This window comes from Synchiropus splendidus, chromosome 6, assembly GCF_027744825.2.
Source record: "Synchiropus splendidus isolate RoL2022-P1 chromosome 6, RoL_Sspl_1.0, whole genome shotgun sequence".
In the NCBI taxonomy this organism is placed as follows: domain Eukaryota; kingdom Metazoa; phylum Chordata; class Actinopteri; order Syngnathiformes; family Callionymidae; genus Synchiropus; species Synchiropus splendidus.
The window spans coordinates 12,915,895-12,936,516 of record NC_071339.1 but is presented as its reverse complement, the minus strand read 5'-3'; the positions used below and the strand labels follow the sequence as shown (position 1 = coordinate 12,936,516).

Below are 20,622 nucleotides of genomic sequence, written 5' to 3'. Positions count from 1 at the left end.
CAAAGGATCATTTCAGCATAAAGCATCTCTGTGGTTAGCTTGAAATTGCTCTTCCACACCACTGACTTCCCCACGTAGCACAAGAGACACTGTAGTTTTCCCTCAGTGTTGCACAAAAATACATCTGTATCGTTCAAAGAACTGCTTTCTGGAAGACTTCAGGTTCATTTACGACCTAAATAACCAGCATCAACACTGTCACCTCCTACTACTACTTCCTCATTTTAAATTGTTGTTGACCCTAAGTTTAAGCTGACTTGAACGTACACTTTAATTCATCCATTTCTAAAACGATTTCCACTGGAAAAGTCTCATCAATAATGTGTACATCAACAGAAGCACTTACAAAATGAAAAACAGCGTCATTGATTTTTTTGTTTTTTTTTTTGTTTAAAGACACGGTGGATGAAACCATCTACAAGACAACACATGAATAAAGTTAAAAGCCTCACCATAAAATAAACTGTTTGCACCCTGCGGTTTGTAATTCAGGGCAAGTAGCATCACAACAACAAAGTTCAGTCTTCAAAGACAGTCATTTTAGATTTACCTTCTTGCCAGAATCACTCAGGGGACGTACACACTACACAACAGCCACACAGCGAAATGTTCGGTTAATAAATAATCATTGAACTCATGAATCCTAAACAAGACTTGGCTTCGCTAGTGGGACGTTTAACAAACAGTACAATATTTGAAGGGCTTCTTTACCTCAAAAAAAACCGTCATGGCTGCAATGATGCGTCGCTCCTTGATGGCGACGCTGAGGCTGTCGAAGTCATCAGAGTTGTACAGGTAGATCTGCATCTGCGATGGAAACAGCAGACACAGCATTAGCAGTGGACAGGGAGAATGAGAAGCCGTGAATCACCTGCTCATAGAGCTGAGGGGTAAAAAAAAAAGCCAGTGTATTTACCGCAGCTATAAATCCTCCATAATCTGTGTCACTCCTTCTTTGTCTTCTGTCACATCTGAAGGATACTTGAAATATAACATGTCATTCCTCAGGGCTACTGTCCTCACAGAGCAAGTCCAGAGAGAAAGACCGCGTGAGCGCGCTCTGTTCTTGGGGGAAAAAAAAAAAAAGATCTAACGGAATAAAGAGCTTCTAATCATTGCTAACGATTACCTTAAATCACCCACAACACGTCTGATACCACAACAAAGTGTTGGATGGGAAACGCTCACACACCACCGCGGCCTTACTTCAAAAGCCGGAACGTCAGTGCTGTATGACAATGACTGACCTTTCAAATGGTTCGAATAATGGGATTTGGGACACGTGAGAACAAACGTGTCTAAATGAAAAAAAAAAAAAAGACGCCGACAAAATGAGATCTGAGGAATCATTCATGTATCACAAACTACATCCACAGCCAAGACACTCGCACTAGCTCCCAACTGATGTTCCGGTCGATAGGCGTTTGAGGAAGAGGAGAAATAATATTCATCCTTTCCTTCATTTTCTGATTCTTATTCCCCGTATCTGATACCGACTGGCCATGATAGTGATACTCCATCTTTTACCTCACAGTATTAAACCGATGACCAATGTTAGTGTGACGCGAATTAAAGTTGGTTCTGCAACTCTGCAACTGCTGTCTAAGAAATAACTTAAATATGACGCTTTGAATCGAAACAGACCTATGTCCCCATAAAGAGATTTTTTTATTTTGCGTTCATTTGCAAGTGAAAACATGATTTGTTGTCGCCATTTAATTTATTTTTAATTCCATTCAGTATTGAATGTCTTTGTGGGTCGAGCTGAATGATGAATCCTATTCTGAGTGAAATTGCGATTTCAAATAACAATTTTGAAATTGCGAAGGCTGCAATTTTTTGCAGTGCAGTCGCTTCACAATTGATTCCTAAGACGCATCTCTCTCAGCACCTCGACTATCTGAGATGTACACAAAGAGTAATGTTGCCGACAGCACCTCACAATGGATTTTGAAATCGCGTGCCCTTTTGAGCCGAATATGTAGCTGCCAGCCGCTGCACACAGCTGTTATGTTTGTTGGCCACAGTTAGTATACGTTGTTGCAGTTGCTTCAGCTGGACCAGGAGTGCAGTAGGGGAGTTACCCTCCATGAAAAGCAACGTCGGTCATTTGGGTGTGGTTTGTGGTTGTAGACCAGCACAAGACGCCGGTGAGTCACTGCTATAGGTATGGTATGACTTTTCTAGCTATTGTTAGTGCTTTGATTTAAGCTTCATTTCTGCTTTTTCTCTCGTGGTCTGAACCCTGAGACTCATACGACTGCTAAAATATTGAGCCTCATCACATGAAACCAATGAAATCACAGGTGTTTTATCGACCTTAAAGCACTCAACATGCACTGTTTTCGCCTGCCTGTACGCACAGAGCCAAACTCCTGGAGGACTGAAGGCGAGAAGGAGCAGCTGAGACCAGCTGTGGTGCCGGAACTTCGGACACTCAGATGAAAAGAGCGCATTTAGAGCGCTTAAATGTCAATAAAAGATGTAAGGGGTTGATGATTCAATTCCAGTTTGTTTCAAGAGTCTCCATGCTGGACCATGTTTTCAAAACTGGTATAGAAGTGTTCCTCATGCATTCTTAAGCCGGGTGCACCACTGACATTTCTACGGAGCAGACAGCACCACTGCACCCGTGGCTCATAGACCTCTGCGGCTTATGCATGAGCAAGAGCTATTTCCCTTCTAAACTTTAGTGGGTGTGGCTTATATTCCAGTGTGCTCCATAGACCAAAAATTATGAATATAGAATGTCCATCTATGTTTCTAATAAAGTTAAATTGATTATTAACAAGAGTTTTCCTTCTTCCCTTAGTAATGATGTGTGATATTTAAATATATAATAAAATATTGTAAATGTCATAGTCCAATTTGAATATTGCACCATTTCTAGATTTTAAGAAAATTCTGAATAAAATGTTCAACGTTTTTTTTCTCCCTAAAGTTGTTCAGCCCCATTCCTGGGCATTTATATCGAGTTATTTATTTCATTTATATCGATGACAACCCTTGCTATAGGTGGGTCCCAATGCATCGAGGGACACCAACAACCTGAAGGGTTGAATTAAAGCGTATGGTTCTGAACAATAGGAGTGTAGTCAGGGAAGAGCCACAGAAGCACTGGTAGACTGTGGACTCCACTCACAGCTGGAGTGGAGTCAGAGAACCACAGCATTAAACATGGTGTACTGAACTCTAAGCACCATAAAGCAGTCATTTTGTGCACAAAAGAAAACATTAAAAATCAGCAAGTTAAGTTTGGAGGCAGCTTTTACCATTGCAGCACAAGGACCTGAGAGTGATGTCAAATCAAGGTTAAACAACTTTATTAACACACTCGAGCACTAAAACACACAAGCAAGGTGAAGCTGAGACTTTCTCGCTCGTGTGAGTGTGCTCTCTCTCAGGACTGCGGTTTTCTTCTGGTTGATATAAAGGAAGTTTGCTGTCATCCATGATTAAATGTCTTAAACAGCGTTCTTAAGAGCACTTAACTGGGCCAATGTCAACAGCAGACACAGCAATGTGGAACAGAATGTCGTCTGCATTTCAACTCAAAGTTAGTCTCATGTCTCCAGCCGACTCCCACAAGTAGGAGTCAAGAAAGGCACTAAGTGAGCACCGACCTGCAGCAAGCTGCTCATTTACGTTTTTTGTTTTTTTGTCAAATCTCAATATGAATTGCTTTTGGATTCATTTTACACCATTTCTAGTTCCTTTTTGTGGATTATCAAGCTCCTGAAAACAACTCAGGCCAATCTCCAAATTCACCCTGGTTTCAACTGTATCATGTCCCTTTCTGATTTGGTCCCATTAATGACAGCAAACTGGCTGATTAAGTAATGACATAAATAAGTATAAATGCAGCAACAACAAGTTCAATGAGGCACAAATTGACTCAATGCTGATCATTTAAGTGAATCGCTTTCACTCGGAGCGGATTCCACCGCTGCCTTTAATAGACCTAATTTGTTGTCTGAGATCTGGACGAGAGCGCGCGGCGGCCATTCATCAGCCGTCAGCTCTTATTAACTACATCAACCAATTACGCTCCCAGTGGACTTCCTTTACTCGCCAAGAGCTGCCATTTTGACCTGCTCTTGTTTACAGGGGCTCTTTTGAAAACGTGCTGTTTAATTATCAAATTTCCTTTAAATAGCCAATAAAAATAAATGTTGCCCAGAGCTATTTGAATCACTTGACTCCACGCTTGGTTTCACTGGGTTTTTAAAGATCTCGCGAAGAGTTAGTGCAGTTTATAGGGAGCAACATCCGTTTTATTGCCAAGTGTTCATTCAATTAAAGCAGGAACGACAGGTTCTTGGAACAATCCTTTATCTCTTTTAAGACCAGCACACGTCTTTGTATGCAGTAGTTTACACTGCCGCAGAACTTCATAGATTTAAGGGGAAATAACAGCGTGCAAGTAGCCATTTGGAACAGCAAGAAAAATAAAGATCATCTCTGAATTATCTAGTCACCTCTTCCGCTCATGTCAAAATCTACGTGCTGATCTGTTTTCCATTATGAGCTGAAAAGTGCTCTTTTTCTCAGCACCCATCACAATGGTAAACAGATCCGCCACTCTATCTCAGCCGCCTAAAAAAACATCTCTGCTATGCATCATGTCCCAAGATAGGAACATTACTGTGACGGCACATCAGGGAGTGGTGCCACTCATATCTAAAGTTTGACTCATGAAAATAGCATGTGGAGAGAGTGGCACGTTTGAAGGGACCACACAAGCTTCCGCACCCTCTGGTGTCATGATGAAATAACATCACTGAACATGCACTGAATTACTGCGTGTAGCTCCAACACGGAAGCTGTAGGTCAGTATTGATATTTCACCAGCAAATGAGGTCAGAGATAGAGATTAGGTGTGACACTGAAAATGTTTAGATGTTGCATAATATTTAGGGAGAAGATAGGCTTGTTTCTGGGTTCTCCATGGTCACTAAAATGAGGGAAGTAAAACACAACTATGCTGAACTAAATCACTTTTACTGCCTTTTCATTCAACAAAGAACAAAGAATCAAACCCACAATGCGAATTTCACTCGTCACTCAAATAGCCGAGCGTTACCTTGTAACCTGACAGACCGCTCCTCTTGTCATCGACTACATGTCCAGGAGTATCTGGGGTCCAGGTGCACTACTGGCTGCTGAAAGCTCTGGTCTTCAACAATAGAATTCGGCTGCTCGTCCAAAACAATCTCCAACTCCATTAGCATTGGCTTTGCCTGCGGCTACCTGCCATTAGCTTTCCCTCTTTCGCCTCTCGGTAGCGCTCAAATTTGGCGCGAAGAGTCTTCTTTTACCGTGGAGCCTAACTCCGAGGGTGTAGATGTTGGCAACTGCAATTTGGTTGTCACTTTTCTGGATGGAGAAGTACTGCCAAACGACCATCGTGGCCAGCTAGCTATAATGTCTGCCGCTGCAGGTCTGCTCTGATGTTTGGCCGGCTAATGTTTGGCCGATCACAATGACATAATGTTCAGCCATAGCAGCGCCAACCGATGGACCCGCTGATCGATTGGTGCAGGCCTAGTAAAAATGTATTATTGTATTGTATTTATATATTATTGTTTTTCTGGGCAAATTTTTTTTTTTCAAACTCTGATTTTGGTTTCCGACATTCTAAAACCAAGGTACCACTGTATATATATATATATATATATGTATGAAATATAAAATATATAAATCGGAAACATGAAAATGTTCATTTTACTTAAACACATACCTATAGATAGTAAAATCACAAACAATTTTGCAGTGGTCTCTTAATTTTTAGCAGAGCTACAAATATGCACACACATATGTATATATATATATATATATATATATATATATATATATATATATATATATATATATATATATATATATATATATATATATATATATATATATATATATATATATATATATATGCAGTGTAGGAATATAGAGGACGAGTGTCCCACACTGACTGCTGTGAAACATATTCATACATGCTCAGGAGTGAGAGCAAAGAAGTGCCATTCTCAAGCTGTGATTTGTAATATCCATGTATAATTAATCTAACTCCTGCGACAACCCAATATATTATTTGAAAAGATCTCCCTACAGTACCCCGGAGGAGAAAAACATCTACACCTTCATTTTTCATTTCGCTCTTTGAGGGAACAGGTGGTCCATCCATCGATTTCCCTACTTCACTCTCACAAAAAAAAAGGGCTGCGCTTAGATTAATGTCAAGATCTGGAGCCAGGAGCCGGGAAGCTCTTTGGCAGTGTTAAAGCAGCACAGTGCCATGATTCTCTGCTCACCTTTCTCTGTGCATGTTTACAAATATGTATGTAAGCTTAAAGGCAGGACGGCATATACATGCCTTTTTTTTTTCTCCAGCTGCAGAGGGGGCGGCTTCATGAAGAAGGCTGTGGTACAGAACGCACAGCTGTGTGAGTCATTTGGAGAACAGAGCTAATTGGACATCAGGTTGGCTCGGCAGAGATAAACAAACCTAAAGCTAAGCCTTCAAGGTCACCCGGAATCTGTATACAAGACCAGCAGATATGCAAACTAGCATTCAGCCTGAGTAACAGATGACAGGGAACATCCATCACACGTTCCAACACATGTGGGTTCCTGCCGCACATGGAGCTGCATGAAACATCGGGTTGATTTACTCAAGCTTTGCATGTGCTAAAACATGAGCAAACTCATTGCTCATCCCTGTGATTTATCAAGTGTGCATGCGTTGGGGTTTGTGTTTTACTAAGGTGGAAGGTAGCAACCGGCAAACAGAGGATGCTCTGCTCCTTCTCTTCTGTTTACTGCACTGATGATGCGATTTGGGGCGTTTACACAACATGGCATGAGCTCGGAAGCAAAAATGTAAATTAATTTATTTAGCTAATGCAAAGTGATCAATCAAACACTGATACTCTACTTTAAAAATGAATCACGATTAATCGTTCACCACCATATATATTTATAATCAAATACTACTGTCAAGACTGTATAAGTGACTCATTTGCGAGTCAAACCTGTTGAAGTGATTCATTTGTTCAAAGAAAATGTATTCCTTTGATCAGAGACATTCATTTTGACAAACACAGATGAATCCATCGTCATGATAAATCCGATTAAAAACGCATTTAACTGTTCAGAGGCACGAAAGTGGAGCAGCGTCGGATAGCAAAAAACAAAAAACCCATACTGGGGAAAAAAAAAAAAAAAAAAAAAGGTTGCCTCCGTCTTTCTACCTCTGCACACACCCACTACTGTCTGAATTGTGCCGCATTTAAATAACAAAATAAGTTTCTTCAAATATTGCAATCTTAAAAGTCGACTTTGGAACATTTCAGGTTCAAGTTCCCACCGTAATATATCGCAGAACATTGTTTTTCCTACTCTTAGACAATAATAAAATATTGGGTATCATATACCCTACTGTAAGGCAACTTACTGTAAGTACCAAGCAGTCAGCACCCCTCTTTCAGATGATATGACCAGGTGGAGTGGAATGGAGTAACTGGGCTCCAAATGGTTATTTTGATAATTGAATCGTTTGACAATACGAGCTGGAACATATCAGAGGTGAAACATCACGTGGCATTTTGGTGCCATTGGAGGTTCTATAGTGGTTCCCCTGGTGGTTGATAAACGTCATCAAAACTCAAGTTGGATTCGACTTTATTTTGAACTCGTCTTGCTCCACATTTGCCATCCTGCAAGCCATGAAACATTGAGTGAATCCAACACTGGCTACCCGTTTGAATCTTGAATCTGAGGTTCAACGCCTCATGTGTCGAAAGAAATTAGCACGTGCAAAGTGGGACCACATTAAATCAGCTCCCGACTGTAAACCAGGAAAGCATCAGATCGTGGTAAAATAACTAGAATGAACAAGTAGGAGAGAGGCCTCAAAGGTCAACACCGACTACGATAATGCACCTGACATACGCATGCGGAATGTTAATGGAAATAATACCTCACACAAGTTTCTATTTGTCGCAACACTGAACACAAAACCTCTTAAGTTCAGTTGACGTTTTTCATGGACGTGGTAGGCTGAAGTACATTTCCATCTTCCGGTGATATGAAGGACGTTCATGATCTACAGTGTTTGTTCCATAATATACCTCAAGGGTGTTTCATGGTTTATCAGACTGAAGAAGGGAATTTTGCTCGCAATGATTATTAGTTCGACCCTCACCTACGGTCATGAAGGAGGCGCCATCCTTGCGTTAAACAACCACTCATCACATTTTTTGAGTGCCATGATGACAATGAATGTAGATACATGGCACTTGTGTTAAACTATCTTAACACAGATTTCCTAACTTTGGCACTTCAGTCATCCATTTCATCCCAATTTCCAAAGAGCACTGTGATTCCAGTGAATTTCTCTTTATTGGAGCCAAACCATCAAAAGCCTTCAAATGTTTCTATACCGTTCAGAGGGTGTTGCGAGCGTGCTGAAAATGAAAAGGGCATTAGAAGAGAAATCTAATTATATAGCCTTATGAGATCAAAGGATTTACTTCTGAGAAAGATTCAAAGAGCAGGACCCAGAAACACAGCGGTGTTTGTACTGTACATGTGAATTACGCCAATTACTGGCCATTTGACTGTCACAAGCCATGAACGGTTAGGCTAAAAAATAGAGAGAGCACAAGAGCTGAGCATGGTATAACACCAATGCATTAGCAAAACATACATCACCGGTATACTGCAAATGTAGAATCTCCATTTATAAAACATGATTCGTCCATGGGTTTTCTTCCAAAGCAGGATTTTAACTTCAACCTTCATTGTCATCAAATTAGACTTAAGACTTTCTTTATTGTCATTGCACACAAACTTATCACTATATTATGGCAACGGAATTTCGGTCTGAGGCCTCCGGTTTCCAAAAAGAAAACTATACGTCCAAAAATAAATAAATGAGATAAATACTAATCAGGAAGATGTACAAATAAACAAATAAAATTAATAAATGATCAACAACAGCTCAAAGCAATCCCACTCCCCAAAATTCCCTGAGCCCAAAATCCTCAGACCTCTTCACCAGTTCAAAACTTAGAGCTGTGACAACACTGTGACGGGAAGCATTGGCATTATTTAAACAAGTCCAGTGGGAAATATGAAGCCGAATGTAGTGACCACTCTGCACAAGCAGTGGGCGGACACCTCTAACAGCAACATATACGCGCATGTTTCCAGCAAAATTTTGGAGTATATCCAGTTTGAATACTGCCTCCTGGTGGGGGAAACAAATGAGGTTGTGTTACGTATTAGGCAATGAGCAAGTGAGTGACTTTCACTGAAGAGGAATATTCATCATCTGATGAAGACTCGCCAGTACAGTATGACATAGTTCACAGTTTTCACATGAGACAAAACAGGTCAGTCTGAGACCTGTCAATCACTGAAATGAGACCCACGCCCATAGGTTGCTGTTTCAATGCGCAGTGGCTAGGCGGATGTCGATGTAAATCCTGGCTCACAGGAGTCGCACACCCGCCTGCACTACTCTAGATACACATTATTCGCCAAGCACGTGAACTCACTTTCTCAACATGATAATTAGGAGGGAAGTAGAATGGGGCATCAGCACAGTGTTTGTCCCTGAATCCTGTTTGTGTTGCTATTGATTTGCACTCTGTAATAGCATATTTATTCCATTAGTCCTTGGTAAGACACACATTATTGTGTTGTCTTATCTATTTATTTACTTGTATTAATGATCACGTATTCATTTGTAATTTTTCATTTTGTATTGAATGCAGTACACATTCTTAAATAAAGCAATAAAAATACTGATGGTTTCGGTGCAACACAAAAGTGCCTGACAATAGCACACGGCGCCCTGCTCCTTTTCAATGAAATATATGCTGGAATATTGACTGAATTACATGCAATATAACAATAATGTAGCCATGTAATATAACATCATATAATATGCCATGTAAAGTATTTGTGTTGAAGTATGTGTTAGAGAAGAGTGAAGTAAACATTCATTCATTTTTAATCATTACATACATACAATATATATATATATATATATATATATATATATATATATATATATATAGTATTTTATTTTGTCATTATTAATATAGATTATTCTACACTGAATCACTGAATGATGGTTAGACGCAAGGTCATATACGTATGTTTTCTAGTAAACAGTTGGGAAGCCGAGCTCAAGCACGTCTCCTGCTCAATAGAGCAGCCGATCAAACACGTAACAAATGGGAAGTGTGGCCTGACAAAAGCCTCTTTTCCCAGAGTTTCATGCCGGTTACAAGAGAAGTGGCAGCCCTGTGCTAACATGTTAGCGCTCTCTGCTAACCACTGCTCAGTATAGCTCTGGAGGATTGTAGATACTGGAATAACACCATCTATGCGATGGATTGTCGTCCTGGGCTGTAAAACTGCGGGGAAAGTAGTTGGATATTGGTTATTTAATCCAGCTACCACTGCGTCTCCCTCCTGCTGCATCTGCGCATTGGTCTGTGATAACACAAACAATTTAGCCCCCAAAATATAAGAACCTGTTCTGGCTCCTTGTTATTGGACATCAACAGGTTTGTGCATTTATAAAGAGTGAATAATACTGTTTATAAATACACAAATACAAGCACGGTCACCACTTTGTCCCTGCCCAAACATACAGTATATACAGTACTGCATTTTTGACTTGTGTTCTCCAAGAACTGTTTTCTTTGATTTCTCAACAAAGTGAAATTTTACATGAAAACGTTGAGTCTCTTTTGAGTCATTTTCGTGGCTCAAACACCAGTGGACTTGCTCTACTCAAAATTGGTGCATTGCTTCTGATAAAAGGTATTTATTTCCCTTACTTGTTTTGATGTTTAGCAGGGGGAAAAAACTAAACAAGGATGATTGAAAATGAGTCAAATATAAGCCAAAAAAAAAAGGTTTTGTTAACTTATTATCATATGAATTAAAACCAGCTTAAATACCGTATGTTCATTTTTTTTTTGATGATGCTAATGAACATTCTGCCTTAACATGTACAAGCATATAATAATATATGAAGGAGTCACTCGTATGATTACTATATTTTTCAAGGCTCCAATGGATACCACTCACAGAATCTTGGCCAAGCCAGTTTGGGAAGTAATCAGGCAGAACAATGCGTTTTTCCAAAATAACCTTTGAGTCAAAGCGTCAAGCCACAAAACTCCCGTGACACAGCAATGGACTGCTGCCCAATTCTATCCGCTGTCAACCTCTCTGTCCTCAGGCACAATTGCAGCTGTGAAAGGGGGGAACAGGAGCAGCTGTGCTCCATAAAACCCAAGTCACGATATTTTAAGTTCCTGTGAATCACTACAATCGTGAATCATTACCTCAAACTTCCACGTTGAGCAGGCGCGGCATCAGGTGATGAAAACTATTAGATGAAATAACCTCTGGTAACAAAAGCTTTGCAAGTGCATTGACTTCATCCAACGGAACATTTGACAACGTAATTCCTCGAATTTGACTTTACTGTCACTGCTGCGTGTTCATGGTTAGAGACGACATTGTGAGAAAAAGATTGGATTTTTCATTTAACTCTAATTTATAATACCCTGGAACAGAACGAGTTCTGTTTTCCTGCGATTTAAGATTTTAAGAAGCACGCCTTTGTTTAACCAGATCTCCAGTCTCCACTGCTATTCGTCCAGTTCAGTGCATTTGGGCGATGATTTACCTCGACAGGGTACCTCCTGCCATCGATGCTGTGTTCGGATCCCGCTGTGCTGCTGCTTTGGCCCCAGTGAAACTCCATCTTCTCAGCCTTGAAGCGGCCTGGCAGTCCCGCGCCTCGAACAAAGTAGTCATTCTTCAAGAAAACTGCAACTGAGGACCAAAAGGGAGAAGTGTAAGAAAGAAATAAAACGCCTGGAGAGATATACACAAGTGGTCACAGAGATTTTGGGAGTAAAAACAAAGGTATCATGGCCTGCGAGGAAAATAGGAAAAACAATTGATCTCATCAACAAGGCGGGACGAAAGCAATTTGAGAGAAGCCAAAGCAGCCAATTTACAATTGTGTTGAGCTGAAAGCCTCTTGAATTTATGGCTAAACACAATATATGAATGTAGCAGCTGCTCTTTCTATGAAAATAATTCCTTTTACTAGCCATGTTTGAAATTTGTTGGCGGTACTTAACATAGTGAAAAGGCAAGAATGGAGTCATCACACCTTAAAAACCATGCAACATAAAGAGACAGATTAATAAAGTCATAAAACAACTCTCACATCAAATCATTTACAACTTTACAACCGTTTTATCTGTCCTCTATTTATGTGTCTCGACCTCAGTTATTAAGCTTTCAAAAAGGGGTCGGGAACCTTTTTGACTCAGAGAGCCGAAAAACCTTAGCCTAAACCTTAAATTACTTTTAAGTGTGATTCCATGAGAGCCCCAGATACATATACATGTGTCAGGGATGAGCGATAAACCGCCACAAACAGTTTCTGCGATCTGCATCTCATGATAGATTCGATAAACACGCGGCTCACTCGCTGCATTGGCCCTGCCCCAACATGATCAAGACGACAGCATGACTGCGCACCGCGCTCTATAGCACAGCCGTATTTGACAGCCGACACCAGCGTGTGAGTTGTGGAGAGTTTGGTGGACTTTGGCTCACCATCGTACTTTTCAACTTATTTTTAATACAGGAAACTTTTAATGATCACACTGGTTGACTCAGAGTCTGTGGATCTGTGGGCGCCTCGGCGAAACACCGTGGTGAAAATAGTTGGTGAAAATAGTGAAAATAATTGGATGGAGCTCTGCTCCGTTATTGGAGGCGGCGTCCTCTTCTGGGTCCCCATTAGGGTTCACTGATCACCGACACAATCTCACAGGCAGCGCAAATGTAGCAGCCCGGCATCAGTTAGGGAGCATCAACAAATTCTAAAGCGGTTAGAGTATTAGTGAAAAAGGCAATGAAAAACAACCATTTTAGGAGAGAGAATTGTGAAAAGTTTTTTTTTTTATTTTTTTTATACATATATTTTACAGCAATAAGGTGGCATTCGATGACCATCAGTTAGCGTCTATAGGTCTCTAGTGATACTTAATGGTTCTGTGAACTGGTGACGACAAACCGTGACTACAGTACAGCATGTCCAGTCAATACTCCCGTGACAAGGCAGAGCAGCATTGGTCCCATCAATCTCAATAATGAACTGAGTTACAGTGACCTAAACAGTGCCCACGATGCTTTGCAGACCAGTCAAGCAGTCATATATGAACAAGAACAGCACATTTTAGCAGCCAGAAGCTCAGTTGCCTGCAAGATTCCACAATGCTGTAACAACTGTGATTGGTTGACTGGGCTGCAGTGCATCATGGGAAGTCACTGTTACTGAGCTTGTGGTTGAGGGTGATGGCACCACGTGTGCTACATCAGTTATTAAAGTGGTCGAACAGGATGGCTATATTGGCAAGAACACAGAGAAACTGTGGTTAGTTGAGATGGCATTTCAATATCTGAGATCTGTTCAAAGAGCCAGACTTCTTCGTTGAAAGAGCCACATCTGGTTCGCCTGCTTTAAAACATCCCAATACATTTTCTACCTGTTTAATGGTCGCACTTAATTGCATGAAGTTAAAATGTGCACAGGATGCCAAATTATCTATGAGGACCTGACTCTCTACCAACTTGGCTCCGTCTTAGACGAACAAAAAAATGAACAACAGAAATGACAGTCCACTTTCTTGGTTTTTTTTTTTTTTTTGTGCTATTTTTAACCTGGTATTTCACAGAGGAAAATGTGCTCCTGAATAACAGAAGGGGCATTAAATCAGGAAAAAGAATGTATTTTATTCCTACCTTTAATATCATAAGAGCTTCACCTGCATTATGGGACATTGGGACATTAATGGCAGACATTATGTCTTGTCTTGGGCCACCTATAATTATGTGCCCCTTGAAACCCAAGACATGACATGCCTGATTTAGCAAAACAGAGCTGGGCTAATCCATAATCACTGTGCCATTTCTCTGATGCATTTGAACACTTTTAATATCCCAGGGTTTTTTTTTTCACCCCCTGAAGCTGCCCTCACGACCCAGCAATGGATAAGTGGTTGAGGATGGATGGAGAACTAGGAAAGGAAGGAATTGACAAGGTCTATTAATGCAGAAATTTAAAAAATAAGTCTGTTTGTATTTCTTTATTCTTGCACCCACATCATTCCCCAGTATTAATAGGCGATTTATAATGAAAATATGGGTTACACATAAGACTAATGAGCATTTATTACCATAAACAAAGTTATTTGTCTGTGTATTAGCAACATATTAACCAGTTGAATTCATGTTGAACTACAGATTAGCATCTGGTTAAGCCTGACTGTACAATGATGTGAGACGCTCACCACAATTCACTGTAAACAACACTGTAATGATCCAAATGATGGAGAGCCTTCTGTTTACATTATTAGCATATTCACTGTGGCAAAGCAAACTTGTACCTTTACATTATTTCATTTTTTTTTGTTTATATTCATTTATTAGTGTATTTATTTGAAAAAGCAAATACGGAAATATTTTTATGTCAAAATTGTTCAACCTAATCATTAAGTTTCATTGAAATAAACATCTATAAAAATGTATTCTAGTCTATTTATTCAATGTATTCAGTATTCATTATAATAGTACCACAAACACTATTTGGGATTATTCGGCCACTATTTTTCTTTTTGGTGCATCCCTAGTATCAACAATCCTGTCAGATTAAAAAAAAATAAATAAATAAAAAAGCCACATTATTATCATTATTCTCTCTTTAGACATTGTTAATACATTTTATGAATAGACTACAGCGGCATATACAGTTCTGTGAGGCTATCCTGTCCTTTTATATTTAAAGACTAAATAGTTTTTATTAAAAGATTTACTGCCAACATGTTTTCCTCACGTATTGATTGACCCATTCAATCTAGTTATCCTTGAAAAAAAAAAAAAACATCCCTGATAATGTTTTCCTTTTTCCATCAACTGTCCATTTTCTCAAAGAGTTTCTCTATTCCAAATGTATTGATGTTGTCAGGGTGGCAGCGTGTACAAGAAGGCCAATCTAATTTGCTTTTCCTCTCCGTAAAAACAAAACAAAACAAATGTAATTAAATCTCTTTCTAGCACACAAAAAAGAAGAATGAAAGATATATACAAGATGGCATCAACCAAAGTGAAACAGGTGAGCCATGAGCTTGGTCGCACCGATGACAAATAAGTGAAAACAAGGGATTATTGGTTGTTGTGTAGAATGGCGAGGGGACCAGGGGAAGAAAACAGGGTGTGATAAGGGGTTTAGCAGCAACCCTCCGAAGGCAAGATAAAACCTGCTGGAAGTATTAACATGCCAAAGCTGCTAAAGCTGACGGAGAACAAAGCCTTCGATGCAGATTTGCAGGATGTAAATGAGCAGGTCAAAGTGACTATCAGCCAGAGAGATCAGTCACATCAGCACAATTGTAGTCTTCATTCGCTAAAAATGCATATAAACATTTACATAGATGGTGCTAAATCCGCGCAACTGCTGCTGCCTCTGAAGTGGTGTAATCCTGCGTGCAACACGCGGAAAGTCGGGAAAAAGTGGGATGTTAGCCGGCCCTGGGAGTTTCATTAGGGATGCAGCATTGGGTGTGTTTGAACCCTCCAACAGCTGAGCAGGAATTAGAAGCTAAGCCAAAAAGACCTTGAATCACAGCCTGTGAGAGAGGGGGAGTGCGTGTGAAAGTAAATCCTTGATCAATGCAGACGTCTCTGGGGCCATCTGATTTGCCACGAATTTGGTTTGAAAGTTGTTTGAAATTTTTTACAGAGAAATGTTTGGTTGAGCAAGGCCGGATGACAGGCAGCCAATCAGCTGGCGCTCGCACGCGGCCCCTGGGAAGATTGTGAAATCGAGTGCAATGAACTTTTAAAGATCCCGGGTCTTAATTAAAACGTTGACTTTGAGTCCAAAGTGAGCGTTCGAGGCCCAGCGAACATCCACTGTACATCAGTATTAAACACAGCCGCGATGTCAGACGGAGTGAAAATGTTCAGTGGTGCGGAGAGTACAATACCTTTGATTTGGAGTTGAAATTTCCTCTGTGGGGAGAAGCATTTTACCGTCTCAATAATTTAAGAGCACGGAGCCCAGCTTAACTCTGCTGCGAAAACACAACCAATGTAGCCACGGTAAATCATTAACTGACTCGCTTAACTTCTTATTACAAATCGAATACATCAACGCAAAATAAGGAGGTTTTTGGTCTTATTCTTCTTACTCTGAAGAATTTAAGAAGGAAGGCACAAAAAGACAGGGAAAAGGGTTGGTGCATGAACAACCCTCTCTGTTTACATGTGTCTCCATCGTAGTAAATAAATAAATAACAAATGCACCCAAAACTTATTCAGGATATCGTCTGGAGTGAATTCACTGAACTGACCGTGTTCCATTCCAACATCCATCTTTGGTAACTGACAAAACATGAAATCATTTCTCACTCCTATTTTAAAACACACGTGAACCTGCTTCAAGTACGCTGTACATTCATTTGTTTAATTGTGTTCCTCATCCAGTTTAATGATCTCATTTGCTTTTATGTTGGCGTCTCTCTTTGTATTTGCATCTGCAGTTTAAACTGCCTCTCGGGGCGGGTTGTCATTGCAAATGAGAACTGCTTCTGACCTATCTGGTAAAATGAAGGTCAAATGAATTAGAAGGAGGACGCGTATCAGCAGTGTACTGTGGCGCTGTCTTGGGGGACAACCTCACCGTTTTATTCAGTGCTTACCAGTGAACTGACTGCTAGTTTTAGTAGTACTTTTTGGGGTGCAAGGAATCCTTCGGCAGATCACAGTTGATCGTGTGCGTACTGAGCATACATCTGTTTTTATCCTTCTTCTTCTTGGATTAATACCGGGAAATTTCCCAAGCCCATATGATTTTTATTTGAAGATTTGTGCATAGATTTATCCTTAAAATAAGCATTTTATTGGCTTAAAATGAAAGGCAATGTAAATACAACAGGAGATGACAGTTTCAGTGTGTTTCAGGTTTGTTGCACTCTTCGCAAGGACCTCTCATGGACATGGTCCCAAGCCTCTCCCCCTAAACCTAACCATCCAAAATACGTGGCTAACCTTAACCAGGACTCTGAACAAAACTTCAATTCCATTATAATGACCCAGTTATTTTGAAGCCCTCATCCTTAAATTGAGGCTTAACATTTTTGTCGGATCCCACAAGGACAAAATTGGTCCACACTAGGATAGATATGCTTAAACACACAAACATTTCATTGACTTTCATGCTTTCTCTTGCCGCTCACCCCAAACCTCACCATTGACCATTTGTTGTGGGACCCAAAACATCGTAACCAGGACCTAAACCAAACTTCAATCCAATGATAATGACCAGGTGATTTTGAAGTTTTAATGCTCAAATGTGAGACTTGAATGGCACAAGCAGGTGTGTTTCCAAGATTTGGTCCCCACTGGTACAGCTACACGCGCGCATGCAGACATATGCACCGAGTCAAAAGGGCACTTCAGTTTTAATCTGTAGATGATGTAACCATGTTGCAGCTGGTGCCACGTTCATATCTCATAGGTGCACAGTCATTCAAATGCCACTTTCACAGCCAGACATCCAGGTCTATCAGACAGCACATGATTAAAAAGATCTGTCTGGTGGAATTAAAATTCTGTACCAATCCAACCGCCGTCAAAAGCCAAGCCATGCTGGCTCGGAGACGTTCACAAAATTATTGGGGTACAGAATTGGCACTGAGGGGGCAGAGTGAACGGGTGTAAATGTGTTGTGTTGCAGCAGGAGCTTGCTCTTGTAAATACAATTGTAGCTTTTTCCAAGCTAAGTTTTTCTTTCGAAACTCACTCGGGAAACTGTCAAAGTGAGACAGGCATTATCTCAACGCTGCCAACAGACCTGTTTTTCCAGTGTTCTTCATGGTGGTCTGATTAGAGGACTGAGTGTGGAACATGTCAAGCACCAGCTCCTGGTACTCCTCCAAAACTAAAGCCTGTTCATCCACGATGTCCACTGGTGATTGGTTCTTCGCTGCACATTCTTGGTACAATGCTGACCAGCCTCGAGGTCCATGGCTTCCTGCAACAACAAGAGTGTCACAAAAGCTTATGAGAGCCGTTGAGTTACTCCCTCGAAAATCCTCTTCTGGCTGTGAGACACAAAATTACAAACACAAGAACACTATTCACGCGGTGCGGCAGAGATGTTTCAATATGCCCTTTACGGAAATTGAGCAGAAGCAGACGATTGTTTCATATTCCGCGGCATTGTCATCCGAACAACAGTTGGTGGAACATAATAAAAATTCACCATCTGGTTACAGGCCATTCCTGGTGTCTATATATGATTTACAAATTCTAATAAAGCACATTACCACAGCAGTGCAATTACTAGAGTGGGTATGTCAAAACGCATAATGCCAAAGAGGCTATTCAACAGGAACCACTCTCCTTAAACAATTCATGTTCAGTGGATGCTACAAACTCACTTCCTGCGCAATCCCTATCCACTGGCTGCTCTTTTTAATCCTTGATTCCCCCACAGTTGCGCTTCCACAAAAGAATAATCCACAACCGACAGGGGTCCCCTTGATCCCTTCTCGGGCACAATGGGCCAATGAAACAACAAAAGCCCAGGGATCAGGGGAACAAGGAAGAATGCATGGATTTTAAGTTTTCCCGGTTACACTGTATTCATGATTCCCCGAAGACACAGGGCAACTTTGCTCCGGGCTCATGAAGATATGAAAATTCTTCCTCTTTACAAAATAACAGGGACTTGTCCTTGTTTGGGTGTATTACCGCCTCAGCGCTCAGGACATTGTCCTTAAGTAACTCTGGATGGCTGCATGACTCAGGATTATTTTGGACATGTCTAGCATTTTAACCTCAAACAGGCACCGCAGGACTGAGCTGGAAAGTAATCAGGATTAGATCTGTCAGTCACGGATTTAAAGTAATCAATGTCTGTTCAAATCAAATCTCTAACATGGACAACGGACGATTGTGGGAGAGGCAAGAACTTGAACACACGACAGGTTATTTAACAACATTCTCATGACAGACGTCAAACACAATTGATTTTTTTTAAATCTTGGAATACAAATTGTTACAGAAAAACAAAATTAGCCCCAACATTATTGAATGTACAGTACGCATAATGCAGGGCTTGACCACAATGAATAATAGTGAACAATCTAGATTTACCAGCCATCACCCTCTTTCTCAATCAAACACGTGCTTGCTAGCTACTTGGATAAACCTTCTCCTCCTGGGCCACCAGAGGTTGCCCTTTTCTGAACTGAATGACGACGATGAATATAATTCTGTTGAGGCAGGAGTGAGCACTCAAAGAATGTCTGAGATAAAAGTGACTACATTTATTATACCAGTCTATTATACTGGAGTCTGATTTCCTCCCTTTGTAGAGTGGAGATAGTTCCTTGCTATGTATTATTACTATACTTCGAAAAAAATTAAATTGCTTTGTCCAATGTTGAATTTTTTTTGTCATAAAGAGGAACTAATGGCAATTTGAGTGACGTTTCACATAATATTGGACCCATATCGAAGACATTAGTGTATTTCTGTTTGCAAACATTTAAATTCAAAATGTTGTCTGTTTCCCGGGAACTGAAATGTCTTTCTCACCAGCCACACCCACTCGGCTGAGATTGGTCAGGAAGAAGCCTTCAGCCAGCATCTGATGCCAAACGGCTGATAAATTCCACACATATGGACGTCATGCATATGCAACAGTAGGCATCCCACAACTGACACCATTTGTCACAGTGAGCAAAGTGTCCCTTTCCTGACCTAGCGTTGAACCCTGGGACAAAAAACAGCTGCTCACCTCCAAACCACTGGCAGGCTAGTATGGCTCTAGACTCTTCTGTGAATAGTATTTTTGATGACAGAACAGTGTGGAAGGAAAAAGGAGAAAACAATGCTCCTCTTCGGGGTGTGTTTTCTTTTAATATTTCAAAGCCACAGTCTGAGCAACATTGAGTTGGCAGCAAAAAAATGCTTTTCAGGTTATTTCTGACTGCACTAGAGTTGCAGCAACACAATTAAATGTTTTATTTTGGCGGAATAACACATATTTACAATGTCAGAGCTTTTCTGACATAACACTGCCTCCAGTTACTTTGAACTTGTCCATTTTTTTTAACAAAGAGGGCAACGTAGGCTTCAAACTATAAAAAGAAGTGTGAGTAGGGGAAAAAGACAAACATGAGAACTACTCTAGTTCCCCAGTGAGCAATTTCAGATCCAATTTTCTGTCTTTTCTTCTTTCGACCCTTGAGTGGATTGCGGAAAAGCACAAAAATCTTTGGCAGATATCTCAAAGAAGAAGAGAGTTTCAGATAGAGCGATGTGCGAGCGGGACATAAACATGCACTTCACACATCTTCTGAAATTATTACGAAGACCTCCACCAAGCAGCTCATTTCCAGGTGATTTTTCTCCCAATGTTGCCGTCCAACATTTAAAGCTCATTCTTGATAGTGTGTTCCACTATACCAGAACACAGCCACATGCTGTCGGAACATCCAAATT

General features: G+C 40.5%; 1 protein-coding gene across 1 annotated transcript in view; it reads right to left on the bottom strand.

Annotated features, from left to right (window-relative positions):
- ca16b (carbonic anhydrase XVI b) overlaps positions 1-20,622 on the bottom strand; it is a 107,769-nt gene that overhangs the window by 38,662 nt on the left and 48,485 nt on the right. The window contains exons 3-5 of the mRNA XM_053867430.1: positions 17,963-18,142; positions 11,714-11,862; positions 712-807 (exon numbers count right to left, since the gene is read on the bottom strand). Of these exons, the coding sequence (XP_053723405.1) occupies positions 712-807; positions 11,714-11,862; positions 17,963-18,142 (425 nt within the window). The remainder of the gene's footprint in view (positions 1-711; positions 808-11,713; positions 11,863-17,962; positions 18,143-20,622) is intronic.